General features: G+C 41.2%; 1 protein-coding gene across 1 annotated transcript in view; it reads right to left on the reverse strand.

Annotated features, from left to right (window-relative positions):
• The window catches only part of dachb (dachshund b), an 82,439-nt gene that overhangs the window by 24,430 nt on the left and 43,911 nt on the right, over window positions 1-14,098 (reverse strand). The window contains exons 2-3 of the mRNA XM_026298861.1: window positions 13,647-13,762; window positions 1,038-1,148 (exon numbers count right to left, since the gene is read on the reverse strand). Of these exons, the coding sequence (XP_026154646.1) occupies window positions 1,038-1,148; window positions 13,647-13,762 (227 nt within the window). The remainder of the gene's footprint in view (window positions 1-1,037; window positions 1,149-13,646; window positions 13,763-14,098) is intronic.

Genomic DNA, 14,098 nt, shown 5'->3' on the forward strand with positions numbered 1-14,098 from the left:
ACGAACAGACAAACATACCTTTAACTTCACTGAGAAACCCTTACAGTACTAATGCTTAACCACAGAAATGTGAATTTAATCCACGTACATTCCCTTTACCATCCCAACATAATGGATGAAGAGTGAGAGAGAAGACATGAATATTAATGAAACTTGATCAGCACTTACATAGGAGACATACACACACACACACTTGCACACACGTACACTTATGTAATCGAGATGATCTGTGACATGAGCTCAGGTTGAGTTTCATTACAAAATAATACTTTCTCTTCTTTGGTTTCTGTGCGAGGCTTCTTTCCTCCCTGCAGCTATCAGCGTATTTTCTAGTTTGTGATGTAAAGTGAGGTGAAGTAACCAAAAGAGGACATTAAAGGGAGGTAACTGATCCTTGGTGGGGGGTGTGGGAGGGGTGGAGGGGACTCAGGGAAAAAGAGAAAGGTGGAAGTGTGAGAGTAAAATATTCTAAATATAAAAAAGGATATAAAATAGTTTAGGTGATTTTTTTTGTTTGTTCTTTACTGTTATCTAATAAAAATCGTGGTATAATGTTGATCTTCGAGGTGAACAAATGAAACAATTTCTCACCGTGTGATCTTTTCATCTGCTTTCTTTAAAGTAACAAAAAAAAAAAAAAAAACCGACTGATATTTAACCCAAAGCAGAAGTTTAGATTGAACATGCTGTTCTCAAGTGGAAGTAAACTATCACAGAGCAGTGACAGCAACCAGAGGGTGCTGAGTTCATTTAAGTCTCACATTATGAAAACACTGCCAAGTGAAACAGCCCTGACCTTTTCTTCAGTGTTAGAGGTCAACAGAAACATTAGGTGTCATCCTCTGGGATCAGGAATGTCCACCAAATATTTCATGGCCGCTGGTGCAGAGTTTGGTACCATATCTGGACTACAGTGTTGGTTTTAATAACACACCAGGGAACAGTGTGTTATTCCTCTTTTTTAATCACTCACTTTTTAAATGTGTTCCAGGTTCATTTGCGTGTGTGTGTGTGTGTGTGTGTGTGTGTCTGTTTACCTGTATTGGAGTGTAGATCATCATTGTCTGACTCGTTGCCGTTCTGGAGACTCATCATCATCTTCATCTTCTGTAGTTTCTGGAGCTCGGCCATGGCTGCTGCAGTTAGGCCTGTGACACACACACACACACACCCTCATTAACTCTCAAAGAGGTAAGACACCCATAATTGCCAGCCCTTACCCATGATGCTTTGCAGTGGGCTGTAACACACATATGGCCACTCACACCCAACTATCACTGTCAAATTGTTGCCAACCTGAGTGTTTTGCTGAAGTGTTTCAAAGTGTGAGTGCTGTTTCGGATGCCTCCAGGCAGATCTACTCAATGATACACATGTAGAAAAACAATACACACCCACACAGAACACACCCTTACAACTTCACATACATACACACACACTCACACTTTTATATGGACTAAGATCCCTGGCTCTGTGCACTGACCTGGAACTGACTTCTATACACAACAACCAACAGAGTGAGAGAGATGACCCTGCGTGTGGGCGGTTGTGCGCATGCTTTATTGTGTAAACACATTATTATGTGTGTAACTGTGCACACGAGCTTCTTTTGCATCATGTGTGTACATACAGTTCAGTTTGCTTTCATGTATAAATGTGTGTGTGTGTGAGGGAATGCATGCATGCTTATCTGTGTATTCTTGCGTCTCTCTGTGTGTGTGTGTGTGTGTGTGTGTGTGTGTGTGTGTGTGTGTGTGTCTGTGTGTGTGTCTGTGTGTGGGTCAGTTGGTTTTGCCCCAGTCACGGTTGACGGCCTAGGAGGAATGTCCATTACATTCACAGTACAGCTGTCTGCAAGGTATAAAGAAAACAAGATGGAGGGAGGGAAAAAAGAGAGAGAGGGAGGAGTTGTGTTGAAATTTAATTTAAACCAGAATAGAGGGATAGATGGATGAAGGGGGGGGGGGGTGACAGAGAGAAAGAAAGTGGTGTGTGCAGGTTAAACATTTCCTCAATTAACTACAGAAGTTAAACTGTTACATCTGATAGATCAGGATATTAAAAAACAGGTCTATTTAAACACTGGCAGCTCTGGTATTTGATGTGTAGTATGATTACATGTCACTACGCTGACATTATTTCCACCTTGTCTCATCAGTGTATCAGATTTTTTTTTTTTTTTTTTTTACTTATACAGTGGGTGCACCTTTTTATTCTAAAGTATCTCCTTTTGAGCGTATCTGCTGCCTGGATAACTCAGCAACACATCATGTGTTGGTAAATTATTCCAAATACTGCCCTAAGGAGTTTCCTGGAAATATCCATTAAGTTTGGTGATAATTACAGACAAAACCGTCTCAAGTCTCAAAATCGTTGTCTCTTTCTAGTCTACAGTGACACTGTTTAGGAAGCTAGAATTTAGAAATAACAGCCCTCTAAAATAAAGCGTCATAATTCATGTGTCTTTTTTCATAACGTGATGTTCAGCACGAAAAGGAAACTGAACGTTTCACGTGGCTTCAGAGAAAAAGCTTGGCATCAAACAATGAATACACAAAGTTGGCAACTACTTGGTGAACATAGTGGAGCAATAGGCAGATAAAAGCCACATATTTTTCCCCAGAGATTAGTGGAAACCAAACCACAGCTTAAAAGGGAGGACTGGTAAGAAACATCACTTTAAATAAATATTAATGTAGCTCATGTACATGTAAGTAAGAAATCGTTTAATAGATTGGAAACATCACCCTAAAGGGGATACATCAGTGTTTAGTGAAGGAAAAAAACAATTTATTTTAATTACACACGTCTAAATATGTGTATCTTAATATTATTACTGTCTGTCGTCTATTTCAAAGTGAAAATGTCACCTGACAGTGGTACATAATCCAACTGTAACTCATTTCTATATACAGTGGGTACGGAAAGTATTCAGACCCCTTAAAATTTTTCACTCTTTGTGTCATTACTGCCATTTGCCAAAATCAAAAAAGTTCATTTTATTTCTCATTAATGTACACTCAGCACCCCATCTTGACAGAAAAAAACAGAAATGCAGAAATTTTTGCAAATTTATTAAAAAGGAAAAACTGAAATATCACATGGTCATAAGTATTCAGACCCTGTGCTCAGTATTGAGTAGAAGCACCCTTTTGAGCTAGTACAGCCATGAGTCTTCTTGGGAATGATGCAACAAGTTTTTCACACCTGGATTTGGGGATCCTCTGCCATTCTTCCTTGCAGATCCTCTCCAGTTCTGTCAGGTTGGATGGTGAACGTTGGTGGACAGCCATTTTCAGGTCTCTCCAGAGATGCTCAATTGGGTTTAGGTCAGGGCTCTGGCTGGGCCAGTCAAGAACGGTCACAGAGTTGTTCCGAAGCCACTCCTTTGTTATTTTAGCTGTGTGCTTAGGGTCATTGTCCTGTTGAAAGGTGAACCTTCGGCCCAGTCTGAGGTCCTGAGCACTCTGGAAGAGGTTTTCTTCCAGGATATCTCTGTACTTGGCTGCATTCATCTTTCCTTCAATTGCAACCAGTCGTCCTGTCCCTGCAGCTGAAAAACACCCCCACAACATGATGCTCCCACCACCATGTTTCACTGTAGGGATTGTATTGGACAGGTGATGAGCAGTGCCTGGTTTTCTCTACACATACCACTTAGAATTAACGCCAAAAGGTTAAATCTTGGCCTCATCAGACCAAAGAATCTTATTTCTCATAGTCTGGGAGTCCTTCATGTGTCTTTTGGCAAACTCTATGCAGGCTTTCATGTGTCTTGCACTGAGGAGAGGCTTCTGTCGGGCCACTCTGCCATAAAGCCCCGACTGGTGGAGGGCTGCAGTGATAGTTGACTTTGTGGAACTTTCTCCCATCTCCCTACTGCATCTCTGGAGCTCAGCCACAGTGATCTTTGGGTTCTTCTTTACCTCTCACCAAGGCTCTTCTCCCACGATTGCTCAGTTTGGCTGGACGGCCAGGTCTAGGATGGGTTCTGGTCTTCCCAAACTTTTTCCATTTGAGGATTATGGATGCCACTGTGCTCTTAGGAACCTGGAGTGCTGCAGAAATTCTTTTGTAACCTTGGCCAGATCTGTGCCTTGCCACAATTCTGTCTCTGAGCTCCTTGGGCAGTTCCTTCGACCTCATGATTCTCATTTGCTCTGACATGCACTGTGAGCTGTAAGGTCTTATATAGACAGGTGTGTGCCTTTCCTAATCAAGTCCAATCAGTTTAATTAAACACAGCTGGACTCCAATGAAGGAGCAGAACCATCTCAAAGAGGATCAGAAGAAATGGACAGCATGTGAGTTAAATATGAGTGTCACTGCAAAGGGTCTGAATACTTATGACCATGTGATATTTCAGTTTTTCTTTTTTAATAAATTTGCAAAAATTTCTACATTTCTGTTTTTTTCTGTCAAGATGGGGTGCTGAGTGAACATTAATGAGAAATAAAATGAACTTTTTTGATTTTGGCAAATGGCACCAATGACACAAAGAGTGAAAAATTTAAAGGGGTCTGAATACTTTCCGTACCCACTGTATATAGTATCAGTGTGTTTTACAAGTGCATTTAATAAAGAAAGGCTGAATTAAAGGGGACAAGAAAGAACAGACTGAAAGAAAGAGGTCCAGTCAAAAAGCCCAAGGCAGAATGACCAGACGTATTGTCTGCTGCCCTGCTGAGAAAGAGGAGGAGGATGAAATAGAGAAAAATGATGTGGGAAAAGAGGGCAAACAGACGACTGAGGGAATAAAAGACCATGTAAATGGGTGAAACCATTTTGAAGTTGGTTAAAAAAAAAAAAAGGCCAAATCTTCAAAAACAAAAAACAACAAACATTTAGCTGCTAGTTCATATTGCAAACACAAAACACAAAACAAAAACTAACATTTATGTTTTGTTTTACACTGTCATGAATGAAACATGTCTTAAAGTGAAGGGAGATAAAAATATGAAGGAGGTGGAGAAAGTTGAAATGGCAACATTTTGAAAAAGAAAGGAATAAGGGGTGTCATCTGAGAAAAAAAAAGAATAAGGAGGGAGAAGAGCGGATATAAAGATTGAATGGTGGGAGTGGAAAGCAAGAGAGGTTTGGAAATGGGAAAAAAAATGAGTGAGGAAGAAGTGGGATGGATGAAGAGAAATATCAAATGGATAAAAACGAGAGGGGAGAATTGATAATGACGGGTGCTGTTGTCTGGGAAAACAAGAATTTGTATTGTGCGTAAAAGGCAAATAAGCATTTGATGTAAAAAAAAAAAAATAAGTAAACAAAAGATGGCTGCAATTACTGACTGTGCTACTGATTACGATGATTACCTATTAACCTCCCGGTTTTCTCAATGAATCAATGTGGTTAAACATTTGGTCTATAAAACATCAGAAGCTGTTAGCATTTCCACAAGGTGACATCTTAAAATGTCACATTTGTCTGACCCACGGTCCAAGATGTTCATATTATAACGATATAAAAACAGACAAGACCTAAGTCCAGAAGCAGAGAATGTTTGACATCCATACTAAAAAGTGTCTTAAATTATTAATTCATTTCAAAACAGTGACCAAGTAACTTTATGTCCATTGACTGTTTCAGCTCTACAACAGATGGCAACGACTGAAACTCAGAATTCAAAGTGACCTTTCAAAAACTCACACATTTAAATGAAGGAAATGAACATCCATCCATTCTCTATACCACTTAGTCCAATTCAGGGCGGCGGAGGGCCTAGAGCCAATCCCAGCTGACAGTGGGAGAGAGGCAGGGTGTACCCTGAACAGATCAGCCAGGGTATCACAGGGCTGACACAGACCGACACTCACGTTCATGTCTATGAGGGATTCAGAGTCACCAATTAGCCCAATCCCAAACTCTTTAGGCTGTGTGGAGCAGCTGAGACAACCCCACAGACACAAGAACATGCAAACTCCACACAGAGAGACCCCAGGTTCAAACAGGATTCAAACCCAGAACCTTCTTGCTGTGATGCAGCAGTGCTAAAAGTAGCACCCCCCCCCAAAAAAAAAAACATTTATAAATGTATGATTATATTTATAGCAGTTTACAGAGACAAACCGTTCAAATGAAAACACCTAAGCATCTACTGTCACACTAGCAGCTCTGTGTACTTGAACTACTATAGATAAATACCATCCAAAAGTTCAGATACTTCAGTCTGGACCGACACACCATCCCCAGAGTGACATTGTTAAAAACTAAGAACTGAGCTAAGAAATCTGTCCCACAAAACCAGTAAGTGAGAAAACAGCCCTGGTCTAAATGTATTCTAGCAAAACATCCAGTGAACATGTTCAGATCAGGTTTTTCAAATTTGGTTACATAGAAGAAGAGAGAGAAGAGGGTGGCACTAAAACTGGAATATGGAGTCCCCCTGTGTGGTCAGGACTACTTTGGCACATTGATTATTTCACTGAGGAACACCTTGACATACACTCAGAAAGATGTATATACAGATATAGCAACCAGCTCTACAGCTCTGCAAACTGGACAGACACAATCTCTCACACACACACACACACACACACACACACAGGCACAGCAAGAAAACACACAAAACATGGATATACACACTTCCATACTAGGACACTGAGTCAGAACGCCCGCTTCGCCTCAATGCAACCAGAAAACAATCAATAGTGAGGGCACAGCCACAATACTGTTCTAAGTCATGACTATCTCTCTCTCTCTCTCACACACACACACACACACACACACACACACACACACACACACACACACACACACACACACACACACTCCTCTTTCAGATCGATGGCTGTCCGCTGTGTCCACGGTTACCCAGCATCGACCTCCGTCACTAATGGCGACCACGGAACCTTGGGAATTAGTGTGTGATTGATTGACAGAGTGCTTCAAAGACACGGATCATATAGAACAAGAGTGTGTGTGTGTGTGTGTGTGTGTGTGTGTGTGTGAAAGAGAGAGAGAGAGAGAGAGAGAGAGAGAAAATATATATATTCCTGTGTGTGTGTGTGTGTGTGTGTGTGTGTGTGTATGTTTCAGCGGTCCCCTGTGGGTTATCCATAAGTTGTTTACCCATCTCCTTTTCCTTCCCGTGCATCCTAATGCTTTCCGAAGGACAAACGAGAGAAAGATGAGAAGAAAAAGGAGGGTAATAAAAAACAGAGGTAGGTAGAATTCTTTCTGAAAAGTAGTGAATCGTCAGCATAACATGAAAAATAAACAATTTACAAGGAGTTTCCCCACAGCACACCCTGACTATGGCTTGTTGTGCCCATTTCAGACAAGAATGCAGTTCCCACTGGTTGACTGACAAACGAAACCTACATAATACCCCACAGTACATCTACAGCAAGACAAATTTAAATAGGACACGTATTCAATTAAAACTTGAAAAAAAAAAAAATCAATGCTGAAACATCTGACTTTTCAAAATAAGACTTTTTGTCATAAAAGGAAATGTTCTCCTTAGAATATATATGACTTCTTAGTTGTATGTTAGACTTAACCCATCATGTAACACGCGTACCTGCTGTCCTAAGACCTGCCGTGGTAAAAGCACTGACAACAGGGCGGACGATGTTCTAAATGAGATCTGCCAGTGTTCGTCCACAGCACAGGATGGTCTTTAATAGCTTTGTGTTTGCTGGTGGAGACTGTTGGGTGATCTTCTACGGTCCTAAACCCCTGAGCTCGTGTGAAACCCACCCCATTTGGCCATGGTCATAAATATTTAATCCACTGCACCTACATCTCTGACAAAGTGCTCTGAACACGCTCTCAGAGATGGAGTGACACTTTGAATAAAACAAACAGGAAAACAGAGAAATTGCTCTTTGTGTTCTGATTTTAGAAACACACTGTTCTGTTTTTTTTTTTTTTTGTTTGTTTGCTTTTCCTGTTTTTTTCTCTTTTCTTCCAGCGAGCACTCGGAGCACCAATTTACAAATGCAGTCGATTGCTCTTGTGCTGAGTCAAATAGTTTTCAGTTCTGTGCTCCAGCACTTAGTCCGTCCAACTTTAGCTTTCACTGGATGTCCAAGAGCCCCATTTGCAGCCATTCTGCAGCAGCCATTTTGTGTCATCTATAGCAGACACAGACACTGACTCGTAAACGTAACTAAGCTATTTGAGTGTGAAAGATTCAGCATTTCCATGTGGATCGACAGGGAATGGTTACGTTTTTATTGCTAAATAAATTAACTGGTTAAAGGTTTACTTGTCTATTAGCAGGCAAATGTTTCTGCTTCTATCTCACAATAAATCCTGTGGTTAAGGTTTTAATAACCAACTCCAGTGGTTGCAGATGTCATATCTCTTTAAAGTCACCTGTTTGACATCAGTGTAATATTTGATTAAATTATGGGCTGTATTGCCTAATACAGCATTTTGAGGTGATACTGCCTGATCTAACATGGTGATTCTTTAGGGGACCATGATCTCTTAAAATGAAAACGTAGGGAGCTCTGGTGTCTATTCAGTGAAATTTGCCATGTAATAGAATTTCAAAAGTCAATGATTAGTGATTCTGTTTCCTTCCAAAGCCAATGGTCAGGGTTTGAAAGTCTAATACGGCCAATAGTTTGTATTTATATTGCATAAAAGAATATGGTTAGAGGCTTTATTGGTTAACTTAGTCAATGGTTTGGACTATTGCCTGTTTAAAGTCTGTAGTGAGGTGCTCTGTTGCTTAAGTCAACAATAAAAGGGTCTCGGTTCACTGATCAGTGATGCTATTCTCTGTCAAACATTAAATTATTAGGGCTTCTCTGATAAATAAAATAGAGACTTCAGGTTTTCTATTCTCTGTTCAAAATAAGTGGTTGGGGTTCGTGTCAATAGTTCAGGTCAGTGCTCAATTGCTTGTTAACATTAATGATTACATTCAATGTCAATGGGCTAATTTACTGTCAAAGATAATGATTAAAGGTTTTGATTACCATTTAAAGTGGGCAGATGTTGGTAATGCCAGGTAGGTTTGGTAAAGCAGGAAACTAACACTAGCAGTGTTACTGTGGCGTTAATATTAGCTGTCGAGGATGACGATCATGTCTATTAAATTAATCACTGGTTTGAGAAGCTTTTTACCCACAGCACTGTATATGCATGTTGTTTTTAACTAAACAACTCCTCAGAGACCCAACAATACTCCTATTAGCAGCAATTACTTGCAGTCTGGTTAAAAAGAAAACAATTTCATCTTGATTCTGAATGTTTTAATACAATGACGTGTCCTGCAGGTTATAATTTATAACTCTGATTGTGCAAGGATTTACAAGTGTTTTGTTGGTTTTTAGGTCTCCTTTTGTTTGTTGCTGTTCTATATATTTCATTTCGCTGTAATTTAGCTTTTTTTTTTGTTTTTTTTTGGGGTCTGGTTAGTCACAGAAGTTAACAATGCAAATGTTCTTTGTCGTTAGTCATCTGCCTTTCCTTCTATTTATTCCACCTCATTTTCTTACATCTTTAAAGCTGCAGAAATAAACAAATACAAGACCAGATTTCCACTCCACTTCTAAATGGAGGTTTCCACAGCAGAGAACAACCAGTGGGAGGTGCTACCTGCTGCACATCACAGATATTAGTGTGTGTGTTTTTAGTTTTCTCATAGGGAAAAGAAAAAAAAAAAAGAAAACATAATACAAGAGGGGGGAAGAAAAAGAGGAGGAGAGATAAACACTTAACATCACTCCAGACCTCTTCAGTCCTAATCCCTACCTCTCTCTCTCTCCCTCCTCTCACTTTCCCCTTCATCTCTCCCTCGATCTACCATCCTCACCCCGCCCACCTTCTGCAGGTGCACATGAGAGTCCTCATATGAGTGTATTCTTTTCAGGACAAGATTGAAAGCACTTCATCTGTAACCTGCACAGAGTACTTGTGTGTCTGTTAAAGTGTGTGTGCATGAACAAGCAGGGTAAATCTGTGTGTCTGTGTGTGTGTGTGTGTGTGTGTGTGTGTGCGCTCGCTCATGCGCCAGATGTAGTAATGCTTATGTCTGTCACTTTAAGCTGTGCGTATTTGTACAATATTCAAAAAATGTCTGTGTGTGTGTAAAGTGTTTGTGGTTTGTGTGTATCTGGCTCCAAAGTGTTTGTGTGTTTATGTGAAGTGTGGGTGTGTGCGTGTTTTAGAAGACAAGGCGAACCATTGAGCTGTATTTGAAGTGAATTAACAAGTCAAATGAGTGCCGCAGCACCCTGCATAGGTTACCACACACACGCTTATCATCACAGCTTCTTTGTTAAGGAAGATGAGGCCAATTAAACTGATATCACTCTCTTGTTGTCATTTATGCCTCCTCCTCCCTCGCTTTCTCTTCTTTTTAGCCTTTCCTTCATCTGCTCCATCATCCATTTTCATTTATTTTTCCTTCTTTTCACACCTCTCCTTTCCCTTTCTTCCTTTTTTTCCTCTTATCCCATCTTGGGTCTGCTTTTTCCATCTTTTATCTTTCTCATCTGTGTTTTCAGCATTTTCTCTCTTCTTCCTCTTTCAAAACAGAGCAAGAGAAATGTAAACAAGGAGGTGAGGACATGGTGAAGCAGGAAGAGAGGAAAAGAGAAAGGGATGAGTTAAGGAAGAAGGTGTGGAAAAGGTAAAGAATGAAAGAAGAGCACAGAGTCAAAAGAAAAGAAGGAGAGGAAGGACAGGTGATGGGATAGAGGAAAAAATGAACGGGAAAAGAAGGAGAGAGAAAGAAGGAAAAGATTAAGGGAAGCAAGAGAGAAAGGGCAAGATGGAGGATAAAAAAAGGCAGTGAGTCTGAAAACCGATATAGGAGCGATGAATCATAAGGAGGACAGAACAGAGGAGTTAAAGAAAAGTTTGTCCATCTTTCTAGGCTTTCATTCACACAATCTTTTCTTTTTTCCTCTTTTTCTTTCTTCTACCTTCCATTTTTTATATCTCAACAGCTCTTTGCCCTCTAGTTTTTCCTCCTTCTGTCTTTTTCTATCTCCTCCTCTATTGAACTCATCCTTCTGTTGTCTGCTCTCATTTCATCCTCCCTTATTTTGCTCCTCTCCTCATGCGTTGCCTTCTTCTCACTGTTTTCTCCAAACTCTCTCTCTCCTGTTCTTGCACTGTTTTCTAACAGTGTGATAAATGTCCATCTGTGATTGGCCGATACCCCCCATCGCCGTGGCGCCCGCAAGGTCGTAAACAACAACCCGTCTCCCCCAGCAACGTGGCGTCTCCATGGACGCAGGGCCACTAAGACAACCAACTCTGCGTGTGTGCAACATCCGACGACTGCCAAGTGTGTGTGCGCGTGTGCGTAGCATATATGTGCAGTGTGTGTGTGTGTGCGTGTTTGTGCGTAAGCTAATGAGGAATCATAAGTGAGCAAATGTTTTCTCTGGGTTCCACTAATGTTCGACAAACACACACACAAACACACACACTTCTGTCTCGCACACGTACCTGATGTGTCCGCGCACTCTGTGTGTGTGTGTGTGTGTGTGTGTGTGTGTCATTAGTATGCCACAGTGAGCTGTGTCCATATGTCACTAAACACAACCATGTTTTATTTATCCTGGAGAGAGAGGGAGAAAAGGAGGCCAACAGTCACTGTCAAGGGGAAGGACGGATGGAGGGAGGAAAAGAAAAAAAAAAGATTAGGGGAAATTATGTAAAAAGGACTGGAAGAGAGTAATATAAAAGAAATAAATGGAGATGAAGAATAAGAGGGAGGAAAGGATGAAGAACCAGAGAAAAAAAATGAAAAGCAAAGATGAGAGGAAGTTTGGAGAGGGAGCAAAACGACAGGTGAAAGGTTAGTAATGAAAGGAAGGGAAGGAGGCAAATAAGAGGTTGAAATGAGTAAAGAGACAGGTAGAAGGATGCAGGATAGAAAGAAAGAAAGGGCAGGAAGTAGAGATACAGCAAGATAGATAACAGGTAAAGACTGAAAGAGAAGAGCATAGGAACTGGAAGAAGATTAGGAAGGGAGGCAGGATCAGTGCAAAAGAAATGAGAGGGAAAAGTGACAAAGAAAAGGTGGAGGAGAGATGGAAAGATGACAGGTGAGTTATATATGAAAGATAAAGGAGGAAGGAAAAACAAAGATGGAAGAAATTAAAAGGGAGGAATGAAGGCGGAAAGAGATTATAAAAATGGCAGTGGAAGGGAGGAAAGGAAGAAAGGATGTAGGAGGAAATAGGAGGGAGGGTGTAAAGTGAGATGTTTGAAATGAATGAGGGAAGGAAGGAAGGAGGTAAAAGAAATGAAGAAAAGGTGTAGAAGGAGGAAGAGCAAGTATGAAGGAAGTTAAAAAGAAAGAGGAGTCAAGTCAAAACTATAAGTTTAGCACAAAGAAAGGGAAAGATGGACAGAAAATGAAAGATTTTGGAAGTATTAAAGTACAGTGTGAAAAGAGGGAAAGGGAAAGGAGGACAGGGAAAGGGAAGAAATAGGTGAAAGAATGAAGAGGAAGAAAAGAAAGGATAGAAGGAAGACAAAAAGATAGGAGGGACAGACGGAAGAATGACGGAGCAGAGAAAAGCAGGGAGGTGGATGAGTTGAGGAAGAAAGAGGGAAGAAAAGTGGGAGAGGGAGGGAGGGTGGGATGGACAGATGGAGGAGTGGGACCCCAGAGACGTGTCATTCATCACACCACCATGCAGTCTGCACTCGTTCACCCTCTTTCTCTGCAGGTCTTTTTCCCCTCTTCTTCCCAATATTGCATCGTTTTTTTTCTCCTTTCTTTCCATCTTATATTTGGTTATTCCTTCTTTTTCCCTCCATCGCTGTGAGACCTCTAGATAACGTTTCTCCTCCCTGGTCCATCCATTATTCTTTCCTTCCTTCCCACCATCTTTTGCTCTGTCTCTCTCTCCCTCTCCTTGGCATTCATTTCTAGGTTTCATCATCTCCTCTGGCAACATCCCTCTTTTCTTCTCTTCATTTCCCCTCTCCCTCTTCCACTCTCAGTTTTTCACTCTCTCCATTTTCACTTTCTGTGCCCAAAAAGAAAAACTGCTTTTCTTTAAATCTCTTTTGCTCATGGATGAAGGAGAAGGAATGGAGGGATGGAGAGTAGAAGAGAAACACAGGAAAGACAGCTGCCAAGAAAGGAAGTAAGGAGAGTAGAGGACAAGAGCAGGGAAAAAGGGAGGGATGCAGAAATGGAGGGATGACAGGGTGGATTAGAGGGGGAAGGAAGAGAGTGAACGAGAGACACATGAGTAAACTACTACACTTTAATTGTTGTGCAGCTTTGCCTGACTGAAGGAGAAAAGCTGTTTTTACCTGTGTGATGTCATTGCAATGTAAAGTCTATGGGACCTGCCAGTGCCAGTTTTCAGCCCTGAGTAGTGTCTGCGAATACATGTTTCAGGTTTCATGTACATCTAACAACCTCAGGGCAGCCTGCATACGACCTGCGAGGCAAAAACCAGGAGGAAAAAGATCCACAGAGCCCTCCCCTCCACACTGGCTGCTCATTGCTCCGTGCACGCTAATAAGTTAAGCTGACTCAGATGAGTGTCTGTTTTTATCAGCTTGGCAGAACTGAAACAAAATCTGATTTTGAGAAGCGAGGGACACGCTGCACCACAGGAGAGAACGAAGAGTCAGAAAGACGGAGGAAGCCGAACAAAACAGATCCAAAGAGAAAATCATTCATCTCTCTCTATTACCAGTGTGGGACAGCAGGTTGGGAGACAGCAGGCTGGGGAGGCCCGGGTGCAGCAGCCTGGGGCTTTCCTGGATCCCTGCACCAGAACAACGCTTCGGAGGACGGCCTGGACGAGAGCTGGAGGGGGAGAGAGGAGAGAGACAGATTAATTACTGTGACAGGATTAGACTCACAGTGTTGAGTACAGACAGATGAAGGGATCAGAATTGTTGATGTCAGTTTCTTTGTCTGTTCAGGGTGTGCACCTATCCCTCTAACATTACTCACTATGTATCCACAGTAGGTGCATGGCCCACTGTCATAGAAAAAATAAAACATCTGCAGTGAAACAACAGATGAAAAGCTGATTCAGAGCTGATTTGATATTCATCTCAGATACAGTTGGTGAGATATCCCAACTAATGACAAATTGATTTAACCTCAAAATATTTCTCTCATGGTAGAAAAGATAAA

This window comes from Mastacembelus armatus, chromosome 18, assembly GCF_900324485.2.
Source record: "Mastacembelus armatus chromosome 18, fMasArm1.2, whole genome shotgun sequence".
NCBI lineage: Eukaryota > Metazoa > Chordata > Actinopteri > Synbranchiformes > Mastacembelidae > Mastacembelus > Mastacembelus armatus.